Raw genomic sequence first — 18384 nt, forward strand, 5'->3', positions numbered from 1 at the left:
GCCTCCTTAAAAATCGATATAAAATACACATACAGACTCAGAAGTGTAATAGTGAGGAACGTATTTCCCATCTCGCGCTGCAGGGCATAAACTAATCTGCTGCTGAGATCAGGCAAGAACCTCCCTTCAACCCTGTGTTGTTTTTCATTACACAACTGGCTGTTTGCATTATGCTTTTTATTAGAAGTTGATTGTTTAATGAGAAAGATGCAGAGTTATGCTAAAATAAATAGAAAGCTGTATAGAGGAAAAGCAGAAAATGGACTCTCTGGAAACCAATAGAAGTCAAGGACTGCTACGTTGGGCTATGCTCACCTCAGTCCCTCCACAACCAGTGGATGTTCTCCTCACTTGCACATGCATTTTATTTATTAACCCCCGTCCCCAGATAAATCTACAGCCATATTTTGTAGGACCTGGTGTTCTTCCATTTGACTTTTTCATTTTATAAGGAGATATTTTCATGAACAATTTCAATCAGGGAAGCTGTGTACTAGACCTTTTACTCTTTTTTTTTTTTTTTCCTTTTTTTTTTTTTTTTTTTTTNTTTTTTTTTTTTTTTTTTTTTTTTAAATAGCCCTACTAGGCAAGTCAGTTGGACTCATGATGTTCTCATCTGCTGTATCTGATCCATTTTGTTACTTTTGTAAATGTGTCATAGCAGAACTGTAACCTCGGCAGTCCGCAAGAATGGTGTGGGCAGGATTATTCGGAGAAGCGATTCCTTCTGTTTGGAACAATTAAGTTTAAAAATAAATAAATAAATAAAAGGGGCAAAGAAGCCAACAAGCAAACATTACAGAATACTATAAACAAAAAAAAAATTTTATGGTATTCCATCCAAACCACTCTGTACTCCCCAAATGTCTAAATAAAATTGCCATAAACAACAGAGAACTCTATAGTGTGCTGTGCTCAAAGGCACCCTACAGATTGTTTATAGTACTTTTCCTTGAAGGGCAAACTGTGATTGATGCTAGCAACTGATTGGGAGAAGCCTGGCTGTAGTACTGGAATTTCCCTGGCAGAAAGGGAAATAATGTGCATGTTTCTGTGGAAGGTCCAATAATTTTCACATGATCTCCAGTTTCTGCCTTTTCTGCTGTTTTCTGGTAGAGCTGCTCTGCAACAAACAAGTCCAGGGCTGGCCTCCAGCTTTACTAACAGCAAGCCCACATGCAACCATGGTGGGTCTTTGCTGTTGCTCTGCTTAGAGCCTGGGGACACGTCTTGCTTGCTTGGCCTAACATCAATGCTCTGTCTTTGAGATGGGTCTTCTGAGTCCTCTATTAGGATCCGTTTGTTCCTTTTTACTTATTCCTACTGTTTTGGGGCAAGTTTTGACTTTATAGTTTAATCTACCACTGTAGCTCCTTCTTTCCATGCAGCTTTTTCCTTCCCTTCCCAAACTTCTTTAATTCTTAGGCTAGTCTTTGGGTTAATGTTCCTCTTCTCCAACTAATAGCAAAGAAGTAGTGGGATAACTAAAACTCGGTATGTGGTGGTTCTTCAGTGGAAACTCTACTAGCAGAAGATAACAAATGGTAAATGAAGATTTAGGGGAACAGGCTAAGCAGGCCCAGAGATACCAGAAGGAAGAATCTCAACTTCTCTAGAAGTCAGACGCTGTTTAAGTTCAACACACTAGGTGAGCGGACTGATATTTTTTAAGCTTGATAAAATCTGATACTGTATTATATTGCATGTGTGTGCAATAGTGATAGAATGCAGAAGAAAGGGCCTCAAGGGTCTCTCCCCTTCTAAATTTGTTAGAAGTCAAAAAGAGAATGGATGGTAACAGTTGCTTTGTAATGATGCCTAAGATACCCTCTGTTGATGCTCACTGTATGGACACTGTTTTTAAACTACTTGATATATCCTAATATATATTACTGAAGGTCTTTTTGATGAGCAGTTGATGTTTCAGGGCATCTACATTTTTTAGTAAAATCCGCAGAAAAAAATGCCTATTTTGAATCTTAGAGCATTGGATTGTCGCTCATAAATGATGTTAAGTTTAATACATTATTTGGAAGTACAAGAGAGGGTAGTGCAAAGCTGCTGTGGAGCCTCTGTTATTTTAGGTTACTTTATTCTGTCTTATTTTAAAGAGAGTGGAAGTTAAGTGTGACTTAAGAGCATGTGTTTTGGAATTGCTCAATAGAATAAGAAGCACCAAGGACTTGCTAGATCTGAGCACAGTTTCAGTTCAAATTTAAGAAACTGAAAGATATTTTGAGCTGAAAGCTACGAGGTCCACCTGGGACAGAGCTCTCTCTTTTTCCTTGCTGTTGTTTTTTCCCCTGTTTTCCACTTTGTCTTGCAGAGTAGCACATATCGCAAGACCAAATTAAATGGGCATTAATTTGGTCTTCTCAGTTTTCGGTTAGTTTTCATCTTGACTGAGAAAGCTGCTGACAACTATAGAGACCTCTTGGCTGCTTTTAGGCTTGCAAAGTTTGGGGGCCAGGAAGGGGCTTCTTAATGTCTGATCGGGGAGTTTGGCTATAAAAATCTCAGTACGAGAGAGAATTAGTCTCCAAAATTGTGTTGATTGTTTCATTACTGATTACTCATCTTTATCTGTTTTCTTCCAAAATCTTGAGTTTCTGACACAAAGCTGCTCTGGCAGAATCTTTAGTAAGCAAAACAGCATTTGCATCCCTGTGTATTTCTTCTCGCGGGAGATAGGAAAATAGTCTTGGGCATTTCTTATTGATAATTTTAAATATTATGTCAGGCACAAATCAATTTGAGGAGAGAATGGTGGCTTTTTCAAGATTCGCTGTGGATATTTAATTAGCTGTAGCTTATACATGCAATTTATTTTCTTTTTTGCCTCTTTCAGCATTTGTTGGGTGCCAGTATTGATAAGACTAGTGGAGTGAGGTGTGTATCTAGTTAAATTGAACTTTCTATTGACAAAAACTTATCTCTTGCTGATGGCTCTGTTTTCTGAATAATATGTATCAAAACACTATATTTTCAGAGCTGTGCTGTTCTTTACATTACAAACTTATTTTTTGATGCTGATTAGGTACTAGAGTTGATGGTATTTGAAATGTTGTGTAGGAAGAACAGTATGAGTTCTGTGTGTGTGTAGTGAAAAATATGTACGTATATGTATATATATTTAATTTTTATTTTGAAATCAAGCAATTTGCTCTATTTTTTCTTAAGCATTTTCAGCTGTTGCTGTGGAAGGGGAAATGACAAGTGTTTCTTGAAGTACCTCTTTTTAAGTGGTGATTTTTGTCATTATTCAGCTAGTGACAAGAACATTTAATATTTGTATGTTAATGACTGGAAATTGTTTAGTGATGGAAGAGCGGCCAAATAAAGCTGGGTGGAATGAACTGTATGCATGGCTGGTAGATGATACCTGGCTTGCACTCCTGTGTGCATTCGCCAGATAATCTCTGATTAAGTACCATTTACAGAGCTAATCTAGCCTAGCACCGTCTCTTAAGCAATTTTAAAGTTTGCTCTGGAAATATTATTTAACTCCAACTATTTTCAAATATATTTTCAAAAAAAAAAATGCTGTATTGCTGTAAATCTATCATCACAGCTACCAATTCCTTGAGCTTAATTATGACACTACTAAATGTGAAAATCTATTCAGCGCTAGGAACACTTTTCACATTACATTCACGCTAAAGATTGGCTGTTAAGAGCTCATTACTGGTAGTTTTCTAAAGAGTGGTTTATTAAACACTGTTACCTAATAAGCATCTTTGGTGGTGCAAATTGCTGAAAACAGTAATGAGTCTGATTAGACTTCATTTCAATTACGACAGCTTGTCTAGCAAAAAAAAAAAAAAAAAAAAAAAGGCAGGGGGAGGGAGAAAAAAAATCTCTCCTTGATGCTTTGGAATCTGGCTACAAGGCATTGCATGGTTTAAAAAGGAAAATTCCACCTCTGTGTTTCCTTTCCACGGTTCAGTAATGAATAGAGAACTGTCCAAATAGCCGTTCAAATTAACACATTGGAAAACTAGATGGGCAGCCTTGGAAGCACAATCCTGTTTGCTTAAAAAATCTACAAAGGCTGTCTCAGTTAATATATCTAAATAGGGTCATATTTAGGTTTCCTCTGCTTCCCTTGTGTAAGACTGTAAAGCCATAAGTAAGAGAGGAAATTAAAATGATTCACTCCTATCTGCTTTGCAGAGGTTATGCATTGCTCTGGTAAGTGCCATGTACCTTTCAATTGTGATATCTGTAAATCTTTGCTTGCAGTCACAAAACTCTCCCTGCTTTCACAGTGTTTCATAATTAGAACTGTATCTTTTAACTTCTGTGTTTTTTTTCCCAAAATAAAAAAAAATAGCGTAATAAAATCCTGCCAACGGTGTCAAGATGCTTCAGCGAATATTTGTGAGTTTCTGAACTTAATTTGTGATGCTAAATATATTTAACTTGTATTAGCATTCAGGACTGACTTAGTAGAAATCTTATTATTGTACAAAGAGGAGTTTTAATGAAAAAAAGACTTTCGAATAACAGTTGCTGAATATTTAGTAAAATTGTACAGTTCCTGGTGGTAATCTATCGCACTTTTAATACTGAATTGATATGGATTCACTTTTAAAATATTGCTCAGTATAAAACTGAATGGATAATTTTTGAAGCAAGCTCTTGAGATGTGACTGATGGAATAGCAAAAGGGGGGATATGAAGACTCAGAAATGGAAGATGTCGTGTTGCTGAACCCCTGTTGGCCTGGGGTTCTCGTGATTGGAATCAGATTCTGTCCGTCCCCTGTACAGCAAATTTGAGGAGGGCTCGTGCTGGGTGAAGTCTGGAAGCCGCCCTTCTAGATGCAGGAATGAATTTGAAAGTGAACTAGTACAGCAAGTACTGGCAGTTATATCATAATGAAATGCAATTATACAATGTATATTTTTGGTGATGAGTGTTTATTAAACACGTGTCACAAAACTTAAATGCTGGTGAACAAAATATTGTTTGCATAATTAACTGCTGGCTAATTATTGCCTGAAAAGAAACTCATAAAGGAAGAGGTGGGGCATAATTACTTCCCTTGCAGCAAGTTAATAGCTGCAGTGGTTCTTGTGGCCTCAAACCAGAGAAATGAGAGGAGAATCAAACTCATGAGCAATTCACCTAGCAGTTTAGGTGTCTAATATGGACACCTCCTGCACTGCAACCTTTCTACTTTCTCTTTGACATCCCAACGGCTGGCAGTGGTACACTGTATATTTTGTGCAGGATGGGACTTTCATCATGGTGCAGCATCAAACTATCAAGTAAAATAGTGCAGTTTTTTGTTTTTAAAACATCATACAATCCCAAGCCCTGTTATTCAGCTCTACAAATATGTGCCTGCAGTGCGCTTTGAGATGCTAATCAGCAAAGCTCGACTGCTCTCCCCTGAAGCAAATTTTAGAACTTTTTCATCATTAGGTGGCTACATATACGATAAAAGCATGGACAAAATTACAGGCAAAGTTAGTACTGCTATTTAAGCTCTTGATGGTGCTCAGCTAGTTATTGATATGGTCCCTGCATGGCTTACATTCATGTTGTCTCTCAAAGGCTGTTTGTGGCAAAGGCTGAAGCTGCTGCTGGTGGTGCAGGAATGTGGCGCTTTATCCGCGAGGCTCCGCGCCCTGTGCTCTCCGGTAGCCCGTGCAGTGCCCGCGCGCTCTCCGCCACGGCGCGTGTGTCCCCGGGCATGGCCCGAGTCTCCCCCCTGCAAGATGAACTTTGCTCCGTAGGGCAAGGGAGAGCCCTGGAACAGCACGAGGAGCTCGTTTCTTCTTGCCTGCTCTTTCCAGGAATAGGGCAAAAAGATCAGCACGTAGACAGTTAAGCTTCTCTGTTGAGATACTGTGTCTCTGATGGGTGTCTGTGTAAAATAAATGAAGGTAGGTTAATACAGAGAGAAATAAAATTATATATTTGTATATAAAGTATTCCCTGTTCCTTCCTGTCCCTCTCCACCCTTTCCCATGATTTATCAAGCAAACTTTGCAGTCTATATAGTTCCTTTTAGATGCTCAGAAACCAAGGCAGTAAGTCCCAAACCAAAAGCATGCCAAAGTGAGCTGTAGTCTGCTTTTATTTATTTTTATTTTTTTTTTTATTTTTTATTTAAGTCAGCTATATTTTCCTGAATGAGCAAGTAAGAATCCTTGGAATTTATGGAATTCCAGAATCGAAAGGTTTAAGTGGGGAAAAGATTTAGCTTAGCTTAGTGTTTCCAGTGTGTCAGTTCTCTGCTTCTCCTTCTGCTTTTAATCTTGTCCCTGACTTTGGCGGGGGGAGCAGGAAGGAAAAGGCCGGGTCGCTGGGCCCGGCGCGCGGCTGCAGCGCAGCCCGCCTGGAGGAGGCCGTTCCCGCCGCCCGGCGCCTTCAGCCAGCGGCTCCCTCCCCGGAGAGGGAAATTCTGGGCTCCCTGTGTTCACACCATCCCTTAATAGAAGGACATTTCTCATAAACAAGCCTCCCCCCAGCTTTTTTTTTTTTTTTTTTTTAATTATTATTATTTTCCTTAATGGAGAGGCCAAGTAAGTAAGTATATGGGTTGATAATGCAATTTTTTTTTATTTATTTATTTAATGAGAGCTCATTGCATTTGGGAAGGGGCGTGTGGCAGGCCTGGCGCCCCGCACGCTCGCCGCGCGGGGAATGTGTGTGGTATGTGCCTGGGCGAGCGGCTGAGCTCTGCTAAGAGCTCTCTGCTCTTAATCCTGGGCCACGTCAGGAGCATTCGAAAGCAGTTTATCTTCATATGTCGTCTTGTATATAAGAAACAACACTACACCCACCAAAACTCATTTCATATGTAGCTTTTTCCACAGCCTTCAGATCAAAGTTATTTTCTTCAGGCTGGACTAAATTATACGCGGGTCCCAGGAGTGAAGGACACTGAATTAATGCACTATGTCACCCAGGCCTGGCTATAGAATATTTTTATTGAGGTGTGAGATGCAACGTCTCTTTACTGTTTCATTAAAAATTAATGTGCAGATTGCCAAAAAGCAAAATGCATAAATAAACTAAACAAATTTTGCAGATTTTGTACACCGGCAGTCATATTAGGGAAGATTTTTTTGGCATATCAGATTACTTCTATATATACATTTAATCAGTATTTGTTCTTCTTTAGCTAATTAGCAGAGGTACTCTAATCTCAATAAGCAACTTCACATACTTTCCTGTGCCTAGTAGGTTTTAGAATAAGCACTTTAAAAGGCACGCGGCATTTGGCATTGCAGGCTGAGCACTGTGTTATCGGCCTGTATAAATTAGCTTTTTTGCTCATGTTAGTTGAGTGTATTGGGTCAAAACTGACTAGTTTATCTGGAACTTACTTTGAAATTGATCTCTGCCTTCCTTTTTTTAAGGAGAATAGGACTGGTTAGATAGATCTCTGGAATTAACCTTGTCTTGCTATATATAAAGCTGCAAAATAGGGGGTTATTTTTTTAGCAAGGTGACTGAAAAATATATTGAAAGATGTAATGTAGTGGAATAAACAGAGATTTATACAGAGCTCTGCTTCTATTAATTGGCAGGAAATATATTTTAAATAACACGTGTTCTGGAACTTGCTCTGGCGTTTTGAAGCAAGGTGATTTTTTCCAATATTTTGGCACAGCATGATATAAAAAATAATTCAGTATCACTTACACTTCTCTTTATTGCACACCCACTTTGTTCACATAAAGTATGTCCCTTTATGGCAGTTTTAACCCCATTTATCCTCATGCACAAGTGCTCACCTGTTATTTACTCGCACAAGAGAAGGTCGATAGTGCCGAACGAGGGGAGTGCTCTGTTGTGACATGGGCCATACATATTCATTAGCTCTGCTCTCCCTATGGACGTGTGTGGTATGTCCTCCTGCTCTTCATTTGGCAAAAGGAAGTGGGGGTAAGACGGAAATTGGCTTAATGGATTTAAGATACATGAAGAGAGGCTTTAAGAAACGCTTTATTTACCATCAGGAAAGCAATAATTTGAGCCACGCAATAATTTAAACTGTGGATGAAAAAAATTCTCATAAAAGGGAAACAATTTATTGAACCATGATCAGAAATAGAAAGGGAAAATAACAGAATCTAATACGTGGAAAGGATTCAGATATTAAAATTGCCCTGGAAGCCTGGAAGTGCTGAGGTCTGGATGTGCGTGTGCTGTACAGGGCTTGCTCGTGTGGGGACTCCGCTCCTTTCGCCCTGTAATTGCTAAAAAGCGAGTTTGGGGTCTGTGTTTCATCTGCTGCAATTGATTACACGAGAAGCCTGAAAAAGCAGGGAAAGTGTGATATCTGCTTTGGTTTTAAGGCTTTGTATAATGTTCTTTCATGGGAAATAGTTTCAAATTCCAGCTCTGGAAAGGAAACCAAGGAAGGGGTTAATTCAGCGTGATTTTTTGCTTAAAAAGAGAGTGTGCCTTTTGCTGCACTTCTAAAACTCCAGTTAAGTTTACTGGCTTTACTGGAGTAAGCACTTAAGCGGAGCAGAATCCTGTTCTAGGTCTGGACTATTTCGCATTTGCCCACACAGGAATACACGTGCCAAATGGCCGTGTCTATAGTCATTTTTGACCATATTTTACAATATGAATATTTGAATTGCCAAAATCACTAGAGCTACTTTGCAGTAGTTATATTAATGTTCATGTTTATATAGGCATAAGCTGTATTTTATGTGGTATATTACATCTGTACCTACAGCATGTTTATTGAACTACAAAAATATATGTATTTTTTAATTATTATTTCATGCTCATGTTTGTTTGCAATTACTGTTCTTCTGACTATTCTCTCAGAAATTCCCATATTTGTTCAGCGCTGACAAAATGTCTCAAGTACTTTAAAGGCATGGCACTGGTTTGACATCCTTGAAGGGAGCAGTATAGAAATGTAAAGCATAGGAGGAGGAAGCATCATAATAGGTTAAAAGAAAACTCATTACAATTTTCATCATGCTTAATGTGTTTTCCAGTTGGCTTAGAAAGGCATTATGAACAAATGAGTACAGTGAGGGCAGGCTGGTAGAGTAAAATATTTTTAGTTTAGGCTGAAGCTAATGACAAATATGACCAATACTTATCTAAAAAATTCTGATGCAGACACGTGGCATTAAGTGGTTTTGCTTCTAGTGTGCAATGTTAGTGAATCCGCGTGGTTTTGCTGTAAGGATGGAGCGCTGGGGCTGGGGAATGTTTCTGTGCTTAAGGACCGCCAGCTCTGAGGCGGGCCGGCATCGCGGGAGGTCCGATCGAGTGCCCGAGTGACAGGGACAGCCCCTGTGCTCTGCTGCCTTCTTTGTGCATTCGCCTACGGTTCCAGCCTGCTCACAGGGACAGTATATTACAGCACCAGCTCTGTCCCTGTGTTTTGCCTTGGCTGGCCGACTCTGATTTCTGCTTATTTGGGCATCGTAAGGTCTCTGAGGCCGATGGAGCTGCTAAAGGACACTCGGGCAGAAACGTCTTTGTGCCTATTAAGGCGCTGCTTTATGTAAATGGAGGGGAGGGGGCTTGGAGGGAGAGAACTAATTTGCTATAAATGTATTGTAATTTGCTGTCATGAGGTGCAAAAGTGTGATTTAAAAGGAATAATCATTTGTCAGTATTTAAATTAGATAATTGGAATGTATTAGTTTGAGATTCCAGGTTTGGAGTTTTGGCCTTAAGCAGCTGCAGGCTCTCCTAAAATACTCTATGTTTTTCTTGTTGCTTTTATCTCTAAGTGCTGTTGACATATATGCGATCCCCAATATTACTCCTGATCTAAGTGTTTTGTTTTAAAGATTGAAATGTTTTTACTGTCCCCACGAGATGGAAATTATATAGTAAACACCCTGCCAACAGCTTGCTCCCCCTGATGTACGTGCCATGTACAGGCCAGTCTAAGAGGAAGACCAGACCCCTGCCGTGGAGATGCTGAGAGCGCTTTACAGCCCTCTTACTTTGGCTTTGGGGCTGCCACTTACCGAATATATTTGCCAAAGTGGGACCCTGTCCTTATGGCTGAGCAGTTGAGTTGAAGGCTCATCCTCCTACTGAATCCTTTGACGTCAAAGGAGTTCCTCACGGACAGGAGCAGAGGTCTTCACTGAGTAATTAGAAAATAAATGTGGGAATCATTTTCTTTCTTTTTTTTTTTTTTCTTTTTTTTTTCCTCCTCTCTGCAAAACATAATTAGCTCAATCCACTCTTCAAAATCCCTTCTGTTTCCAATTAGGAGAGATCAGTTGCACTATCTTCAAATAGCTGGAAATTATGCTTATTAATAAAAAATGGAGTGTAAAAGAAACATTTTATCTTGAATTAATTTTTATTATTATGGGACATATGACAGTATACAGTCTTACAAAATCTTATCAGATTGAGCACAAACCCAGGGAGTTTTGTCCTATATCTAGAAGAGCAAGTACAGGATGACTCATTTATTCAGCTTGTTCCCATGCTTACAGTTTTTAAAAAGTGGATTTAGGCCTGATCCTCAAGGTACTATCACCTTCATCTGTGCCTGAAGTAGGATATTTGAGTTGTCCTTGTGTGTTCCAGTGAAGTGTCTACATGACAGGGTAGTTATTCCGGCAGGGCTGGGCTCTGTGTGCCCACAAGAATTAACTGCTTGGCTAAAAACATTACGATCCACTGGGTAAAAATCCAGTGTCTTGATTATTTGGGTATACAGCTGAAAGTAACGCTTTGGGGTGGAGCATTTTTTGGAGCTGTGGCTAAATGTGTACCCGACGTGAAGTTATGAGATCCAGATCTGCTTGCAGGTCAAGGGGGAAGGGGCTTCATGGTGCTCAGAGCCAGCGGCCTGGACTGGCCTCCCGCTGAACGGGAGTGATTGCTGGTGGATGCAGATGTGTATAGGCAGGGAGCAGAAACAGCTTCTTTTCTCTGTTCACTGCTGGTGCCTTCTCTCCCTTTTCAACACTAAGCTTGGCTCACGTTTAACCATGTGCACTAAGCTAAGAACTTGCTCCAAGCCTTGATGTTGGCCAAGGACCCAGAGCCTCTCTGCCCATCCCAGTGGGACAGGCCCTGAGGCACCGCGGGCAGCACCAGAGCAACCAAAGCACAGGAGAATGGGGGCAGTGATAGTTGGCGTGTCCTCATCCCAGCAGGAACCGAGGTCAGGGAGAAACTCAGTTTCACTTGGCTCCCCAAGATCTCTAAAAACACCGGGCAATCTCTCCTGGCATTTTCAGGAAACCACAATTGTTTACCAGCTGAGTTTTAGCATGATTGCTTTTCTAGAGCTGTGAGCAGATAGGCAAGACGTACTGAGGTGCCGGTGTCATTTGTTTGAGGCAGATCATTGTTAACCAAGTTTATTAATTAGAAGATGATTGCAAGGTACTGAACTTGCCTGTGAGGCACACGGATTCTTTCCCTTTTCCACCTGCTCAGTTCCTAGCTAGCAGTTGTGCAGGTTTCCCTGCTTTTTAGGAAAATGTTCCAACAGAATTGCATTCAACTTCAATGGAAAGGTTGGTTATCCTCTGTCTGGAAGTTCTATCCTCTGTCCTGGAAGAATCCTGAAAAGGGCTGTGAGTGGCTTCATCTGCTCCTGAGGTCCTGAGGCGCCCAGAGTGGAGCAGGTTTTGTGCCCAGGCGCCGGGTGCCTTGGGATCTCTCTAGACATCCCTGGTGTGTCACACATTGCCTGGGTGTTTTTGCGTTCAGATTACACAGGCTTGGCTTTGGTTATGTGGTTTTTCCCCCTCTTATTTTGGTAACTCTGGCATTATTTCTGTTCCCATATCTGTACGCCTGAACTTGTACGTGTGTTTCTGGCATGTGGAATTATCTTATGTGAAACTCAAAGTATTTTACATTTTCAGGTTAAGTGCACAGAATTAGAAGGCGGGGGGGTGTGGGGGGGAGAACAGTTGAACACTTCGTACAAAATAATTGAATAATGAAATTGTGGACTATAATTAGTTTAAATGTAATTCAAATGGGTCCAACTGCAGGAATTATGGAGGAGAGTTATATAGCAAGGCTGTCAGTACAAGTAAAAATAGATGCTGCTTCACTGCCTTTCCTATATAGTAAATATATCTTAAAAGCAATTCTCTGATAAGTACATACCTGCACTTAAAGAAGAGCATCTTTGCTTTTTGCCTTTTGCAGCCCATACAAGCACAATTTACAAATTTCTTTCATAAATGTGATAGTTCAGAGAATTTCTTAGTTAGCAAAGATTTTTTTTTTTTTTTTGAAAAATGTATCCAGCCTTATATTGCTTCTGAATTTCATTTTCACTGTGTTAGAAAGCAAACATGCTACTTGCAGGAGAGCTCTGTATGTCAGAGTTTAAATAATGTTAAAGTAGTAAGTTCTGTGTATGTGCTTATTTGCCTGATCTTTGATGTTTCTATTGGCATTCGCACTCCTAGTAAAATAAACTGTAGGAAAGTATACCACTTCAAGTGAATGCAACTAATAAAATATAGTTTCAAACACACAGAGATGCTGCAAACATTGAGAAATTAGAAAAAGGAAAAAAGTTTGCATAATTAAAAGAAATTTCAATAGTTTTTTTTTCTCCCAAATAATACTCTCACCAAACAAGTATTAATCTATTGACAAACTAAGTTAAACATAACAAAATTTGGTACTTTTTGGTATTATTTTTGAAACTGAGGAAATGGTCATGTGTGTCCCCTAGCTCAAGCCATTCTAGAAGACTTTTGCAAATATAGATTTCTTCACTGCATGCTAATGCAAAAAATATGCTTATGGTTAACTATTAACCTATGCTTTCAAATAACACTAATGATTGCAATGTGCTGGAATAAATGCTCATGTTTCATGGGATAAGAACAGTTCTGTTCTCTTAAGCTTAAAGTTTCCAAAGCCTAATCCTGCCTTTATAGCCTCTGCCAAATGCATTGGTATTTAATATGCATCAGTAAATAAACTTCCAATTATTGTGCAGTGAGCATATCCAAAGATAGCATGACAATGTGAAACTACTGGTCTATCTAGCAATTATTCCAAATGAAGAATGTTGATGATGTGATTTCACCCTCTCCTTAGGAGAGAGAATTCAGGCTTCCTCCTGCTTCCTTTGGCAGCCTCATAACGCGGAAAATAAATTTGTTGTAGGCAAGTAAAATTCAAAGAATTTTTGCCCTGGCTAAACAGATTTGTCCCCGTGATTAGAACTAGCATTAAGTTTTTGTTATTATTATTTATAAAGGTGCACAATGTGTTCTAAATGAAAAAGATAAATTGGTGGAATTTCTAAAGTGTTTGTGAAAGATATTTTGAAAAACTCGCCAAGTGAATGCACTATATGATATATGTTGTTATGCCCCGACCTAGTGTAAACGTTCCTCTCTTTAGTCTTACTTGTGCAAGTTGTTAAAGTCAATGTACCAAAAGCATACAGAAGTATTAGCATATAAGTACCAGCTCAGTCATATTGTCTGCTTCATCTGTGCCTACTTTTTACCGTCTTTTTCAAAACTTTCACTGCTGCTTAGTACATCCATTGCTTAGAGTCTTTCTCATGGTTCCCATTCAGCAGTACCTAGTGAAGCATCCATCTATTCAAGTTCCTGTGCATCCCTGTAGCAGAAGCTTTCTGTGTTTTGGTAACCTTAAAAACCCCAAATTGCAGAAGACCCTTTTTTTTTTTTTTTTTTCCTTTTTCTCTCTCATTCTCTCTTTCTTTCTTAATAGGGCTAATGAGTTTATACGTCTTCTAGGCAGTTCTACATTACAGGAACATTAATATTCTTTCCTTTTAAAAGGGCTTGAAGTAAATCCCATGACACTGGAAGAATTTTAGATACTGATTATTGGAAATTGGCTCTTGGTGATTTGCTCTTCAGATTTCCAGCTGAATTTAGCAAACTATGATTTCTGAAAAGCTTCCAGTAGTTTCTCATTAAAATTGCGTTTTTTTCATATGAGCATGATTTCCTTAATTTCATGATACATTTACGCCCTTTGAAAGGCACTGGTTGAAACATCGGAAACAATTAGCTCAAAAAAAAATTTAATTCTAAATGAAAGAAATAAATCTGCCAAAAACTCAATGCAAAACTGCATTTTTCATAAGCGCTTCTCTGAATTAACTATTATAGGATAAGTGTATAATTGTTAACAGACATTTTTCTGAAGTTGTCAAAGTGTTTGAAAATGAGAAAGAGAATGCTCTAAAAGAAAGAAAGAAAGAAAAAAAAAACGCCATCCACAAGTAATCAATGGCATGCTCACGTGGAATGGATTTGCAGTGCTTGTACTAATAAAATATAAGGCTCAATTAGAGATACTTTGCAGTTTTCAGGGTAAATTTAACTGATTTGGTGATTTGCAAATGCATGAATCCAAAAATAAAAATGAAGAATCCGAATGCAAATTAGTGCAACTGCAATAAAATATAATTGCAAATGAATCTGTTGCTTTATTCATTTATTGTGTAATTACTGCAATCCTTCCCACCTTGTTTTCAGTATTTCTTAATCATTAAGTCAGAAGCATGACAGCAGTGCCAGCCCTGGCATGATTCTCTTTGACTAAAACCTTGTAAATTAACACAATTAGCACAGCATCATCCTGCTAATTAACTTCCAGTGTCTGGTGCAGTGGTTTTGCAAACAAGGAAGGGAGAGTCAGAAGGGAATAAACATGCCAGTCTGTTACCAAACTGTGCGCTGTGTTAGGCTGAGCTCAGCGAGGCTAAGCTGGCCATGTCAGATGCCAGAGTCAGGCAATGAAGAGCTAAAGGGGTTGGGGAGAAAAACAGGAGGGGGTCGGAGCTGTCAAAATAGACGGCAGTAATTCAGAGGGGAGCTAGTGCCACAGATGCTTCATTTCGCCTAGGCCTCCTCCTTATCAGGGGATCTCTGCCAGAGGGCACAAGCCTGTTTGCAAAAATCACTTTTGGTAATACGAGAGAGATTAAGGAGGTCTATTTGATACAGCTGTACAAAAATCAGCGAGGTGGCTGCTGTGCATAGGTAAGAGTTGGTGTGTGGGGGTTATTGCTGCACTGGTGAATTGCCCTTCCCGCACACGGGGAGTTGCAGGGGGCATAATTCGCATCACGTTATTTGCAAGATTAATTGCTCTAAAATGGCAGTTGCATCCCGTCGTTAATTTTTTTTTTTTCTTTTTTTTTTTTCTCTTTTATCGATAGGATTTTATCCATGTTGCTCCCAGCTGCGGGAGCCACAGAACTTTTAGGACTTGGCTTCATTTCTTCTCCGTGGTTTTCCCTTCCTCCGCTCCCCGCTTTTCTTTGTACCCTGGAGGCTGCGGAGGGGCGGGGGCAGCAGGAGCGAGCAGGGAGACCACCAGACAAGTCATGCTTGTTTTTTTTTCCAGAGCCTCCACAACAGAACTGAGAGGCAGAAAGGAGCCAGTTGTAATTCATACCGAGTTGTAGGCTTTGTGTGATGAAAGCGACGGAGCGCTGCCTGGGAGATTGCTTTGCTGCACTCCACGAAGCAGATTTGAAACTGTCGTGGACCACTTTAGATGAGAGTTGGATTACGGAATGACCTGCTATGTCTGTGTCATATTGTTCTGCGCGGGGTGCATTATACTGCGCTAACTAGGTGTTCAGCGCCAAATAAGAGCGGTATCCTAGATGTGATCTGTCAGCTGTGTCTCATATTTTTATATTGGTTAAAATATGAAACTGCAACACTGATGAGAGAGGACAGAGCAGTTGGATGCCGTGTACATTAGCAATAAATCTGCGCTCCGAGTATTTAAAATGTAAGTCTTATTTAATTACTTCAGGAAATTGGGCGTTAGCTCAATTTTTTTTAAAGTGACAACCTCCCTCCACTGAATCGCCAAAAAATATGGCTCTGTGTATGTGCCTATAATAAACAAACCTGACTGTTTACATTGCTTCATAAGAGCATAGCTTTTTTTTTTTTTTTTTCTTAAGGATTTGTAGTATTAAATGCTGTGTTTTAGGCAGCTGAAGAAGTTTACAGATGGGACATTTGAGCACTTGCTTAAAAGCATCTGTAAAAAAGCTAAGGTCCGTTGTTAACTTTGTTTTTTCCTGCCACCGTAGGCTTGAAGATGCAGTGGACGCCGGAGCATGCGCAGTGGCCAGAACAGCACTTTGATATCACTTCGACCACCCGATCTCCTGCCCACAAGGTAGAGGCCTACCGGGGGCATCTGCAGCGCACCTATCAGTACGCCTGGGCCAACGACGACATCTCGGCTCTCACCGCCTCCAATCTTTTGAAGAAGTATGCGGAGAAGTACTCCGGTATCTTAGAAGGCCCGGCAGACCGGCCCATCCTCAGCAATTACTCGGAAGCTCCGTCAGGGCTGGTGAACGGCCGGAAGAATGAAGGCGAGCCCTGGCAGCCTTCGTTGAACTCGGAGAGCGTGTACCCCATGAACTGCGTCCCGGACGTCATCGCCGCCAGCAAGGCCGGCGTGAGCGCAGCCCTGCCTCCCGCAGACGTCTCTGCCAGCATCGGCAGCTCGCCCGGGGTGGCCAGCAACCTGACGGAACCCAGCTATTCCAGCAGCACCTGTGGAAGTCATACCGTTCCCAGCCTTCACTCGGGGCTCCCATCTCAGGAATATGCCACAGGATACAATGGATCTTACCTGCACACCAGTTACAGCGGCCAGCCAGCACCTGCACTTCCTTCCCCTCATCCGTCCCCCTTGCATAGCTCTGGGCTTCTCCAGCCACCGCCGCCGCCGCCGCCACCAGCCCTCGTGCCAGGCTACAACGGGACCTCTAACCTGTCCAGTTACAGCTACCCTTCTGCCAGTTACCCCCCGCAAACTGCTGTGGGTCCCGGCTACAGCCCGGGGGGGGCACCGCCTCCCTCCGCGTACCTGCCTTCAGGAATCCCTGCTCCTACGCCTCTGCCCCCCACCACCGTACCCAGCTACTCCTACCAGGGTCACGGTCTGACGCCCATTGCCCCGTCCGCCCTGACCAACACTTCAGCCAGCTCTCTCAAAAGGAAAGCTTTCTACATGGCAGGGCAAGGAGAAATGGACTCCAGTTATGGAAATTACAGCTATGGCCAACAGAGATCTACACAGAGTCCCATGTATCGAATGCCCGACAACAGCATTTCAAATGCAAACAGGGGGAATGGTTTTGACAGAAGTGCTGAAACATCATCCTTAGCATTTAAGCCAACAAAGCAGCTAATGTCCTCTGAACAGCAAAGGAAATTCAGCAGCCAGTCCAGTAGGGCTCTAACACCCCCATCCTATAGTACTGCTAAAAACTCACTGGGTTCGAGATCGAGTGACTCATTTGGGAAGTATAGCTCCCCGGTAATGAATGAGCACGGTGACGAGCACAGGCAGCTCCTTCCTCACCCAATGCAAGGCCCGGGACTTCGTGCAGCTACCTCATCCAACCACTCTGTGGACGAGCAACTGAAGAATACTGACACACACCTCATTGACCTTGTTACCAATGAGATTATCAACCAAGGACCTCCCGTGGACTGGAATGACATCGCCGGCCTAGATCTAGTAAAGGCCGTCATTAAAGAGGAGGTTTTATGGCCAGTATTGAGGTCAGATGCATTCAGTGGACTGACTGCTCTACCTCGGAGCATCCTTTTATTTGGACCTCGGGGAACAGGCAAAACATTAATGGGCAGATGTATAGCTAGTCAGCTAGGGGCCACATTTTTCAAAATCCCTGGCTCTGGCCTTGTCACGAAGTGGCTAGGGGAGGGAGAAAAAATTGTCCATGCTTCCTTCCTCGTGGCAAGGTGTCGCCAGCCCTCGGTGATTTTTGTTAGTGACATTGATATGCTTCTTTCTTCCCAAGTGAGTGAAGAACACAGTCCAGTAAGTCGGATGAGAACCGAGTTCCTTATGCAGCTGGACACTGTACTGACTTCTGCTGAGGACCAAATAGTAGTAATTTGCGCCACAAGTAAACCAGAAGAAATTGATGAATCTCTTCGAAGGTACTTCATGAAACGACTTTTAATCCCACTTCCTGACAGCACAGCAAGGCACCAGATAATAGTACAACTGCTCTCACAGCACAATTACTGTCTCAATGACAAGGAGGTTGCACTGCTTGTCCAGCGCACAGAAGGCTTTTCTGGACTAGATGTGGCTCACTTGTGTCAGGAAGCGGTGGTGGGCCCACTCCACGCCATGCCAGCCACAGACCTTTCAGCCATTATGCCCAGCCAGTTGAGGCCAGTTACATATCAAGACTTTGAAAATGCTTTCTGCAAGATACAGCCTAGCATATCTCAAAAAGAGCTTGATACATATGTTGAATGGAACAAAATGTTTGGTTGCAGTCAGTGATACTACTTTAAAAAAAAAAAAAAAAAAAGATGTAATGAATGTTGGCACACAAAGATCTAGAGCATCAGATAGACGTTCAGAGCA

General features: G+C 41.3%; 1 protein-coding gene across 1 annotated transcript in view; it reads left to right on the forward strand.

Moving 5' to 3' along the window:
* Positions 1-18313, forward strand: part of FIGN (fidgetin, microtubule severing factor) — a 90776-nt gene extending 72463 nt beyond the window's left edge. The window contains exon 2 of the mRNA XM_026034880.1: positions 16052-18313. Coding sequence (XP_025890665.1) covers positions 16060-18300 — 2241 coding nt within the window. The 5' untranslated portion in view covers positions 16052-16059 and the 3' untranslated portion in view covers positions 18301-18313. The remainder of the gene's footprint in view (positions 1-16051) is intronic.
* The last annotated feature ends 71 nt before the right edge of the window (positions 18314-18384 follow it).

The sequence above is a fragment of the Nothoprocta perdicaria genome, unplaced genomic scaffold, assembly GCF_003342845.1.
Source record: "Nothoprocta perdicaria isolate Ctin4 unplaced genomic scaffold, notPer1 scaffold_0, whole genome shotgun sequence".
Lineage (NCBI taxonomy): Eukaryota > Metazoa > Chordata > Aves > Tinamiformes > Tinamidae > Nothoprocta > Nothoprocta perdicaria.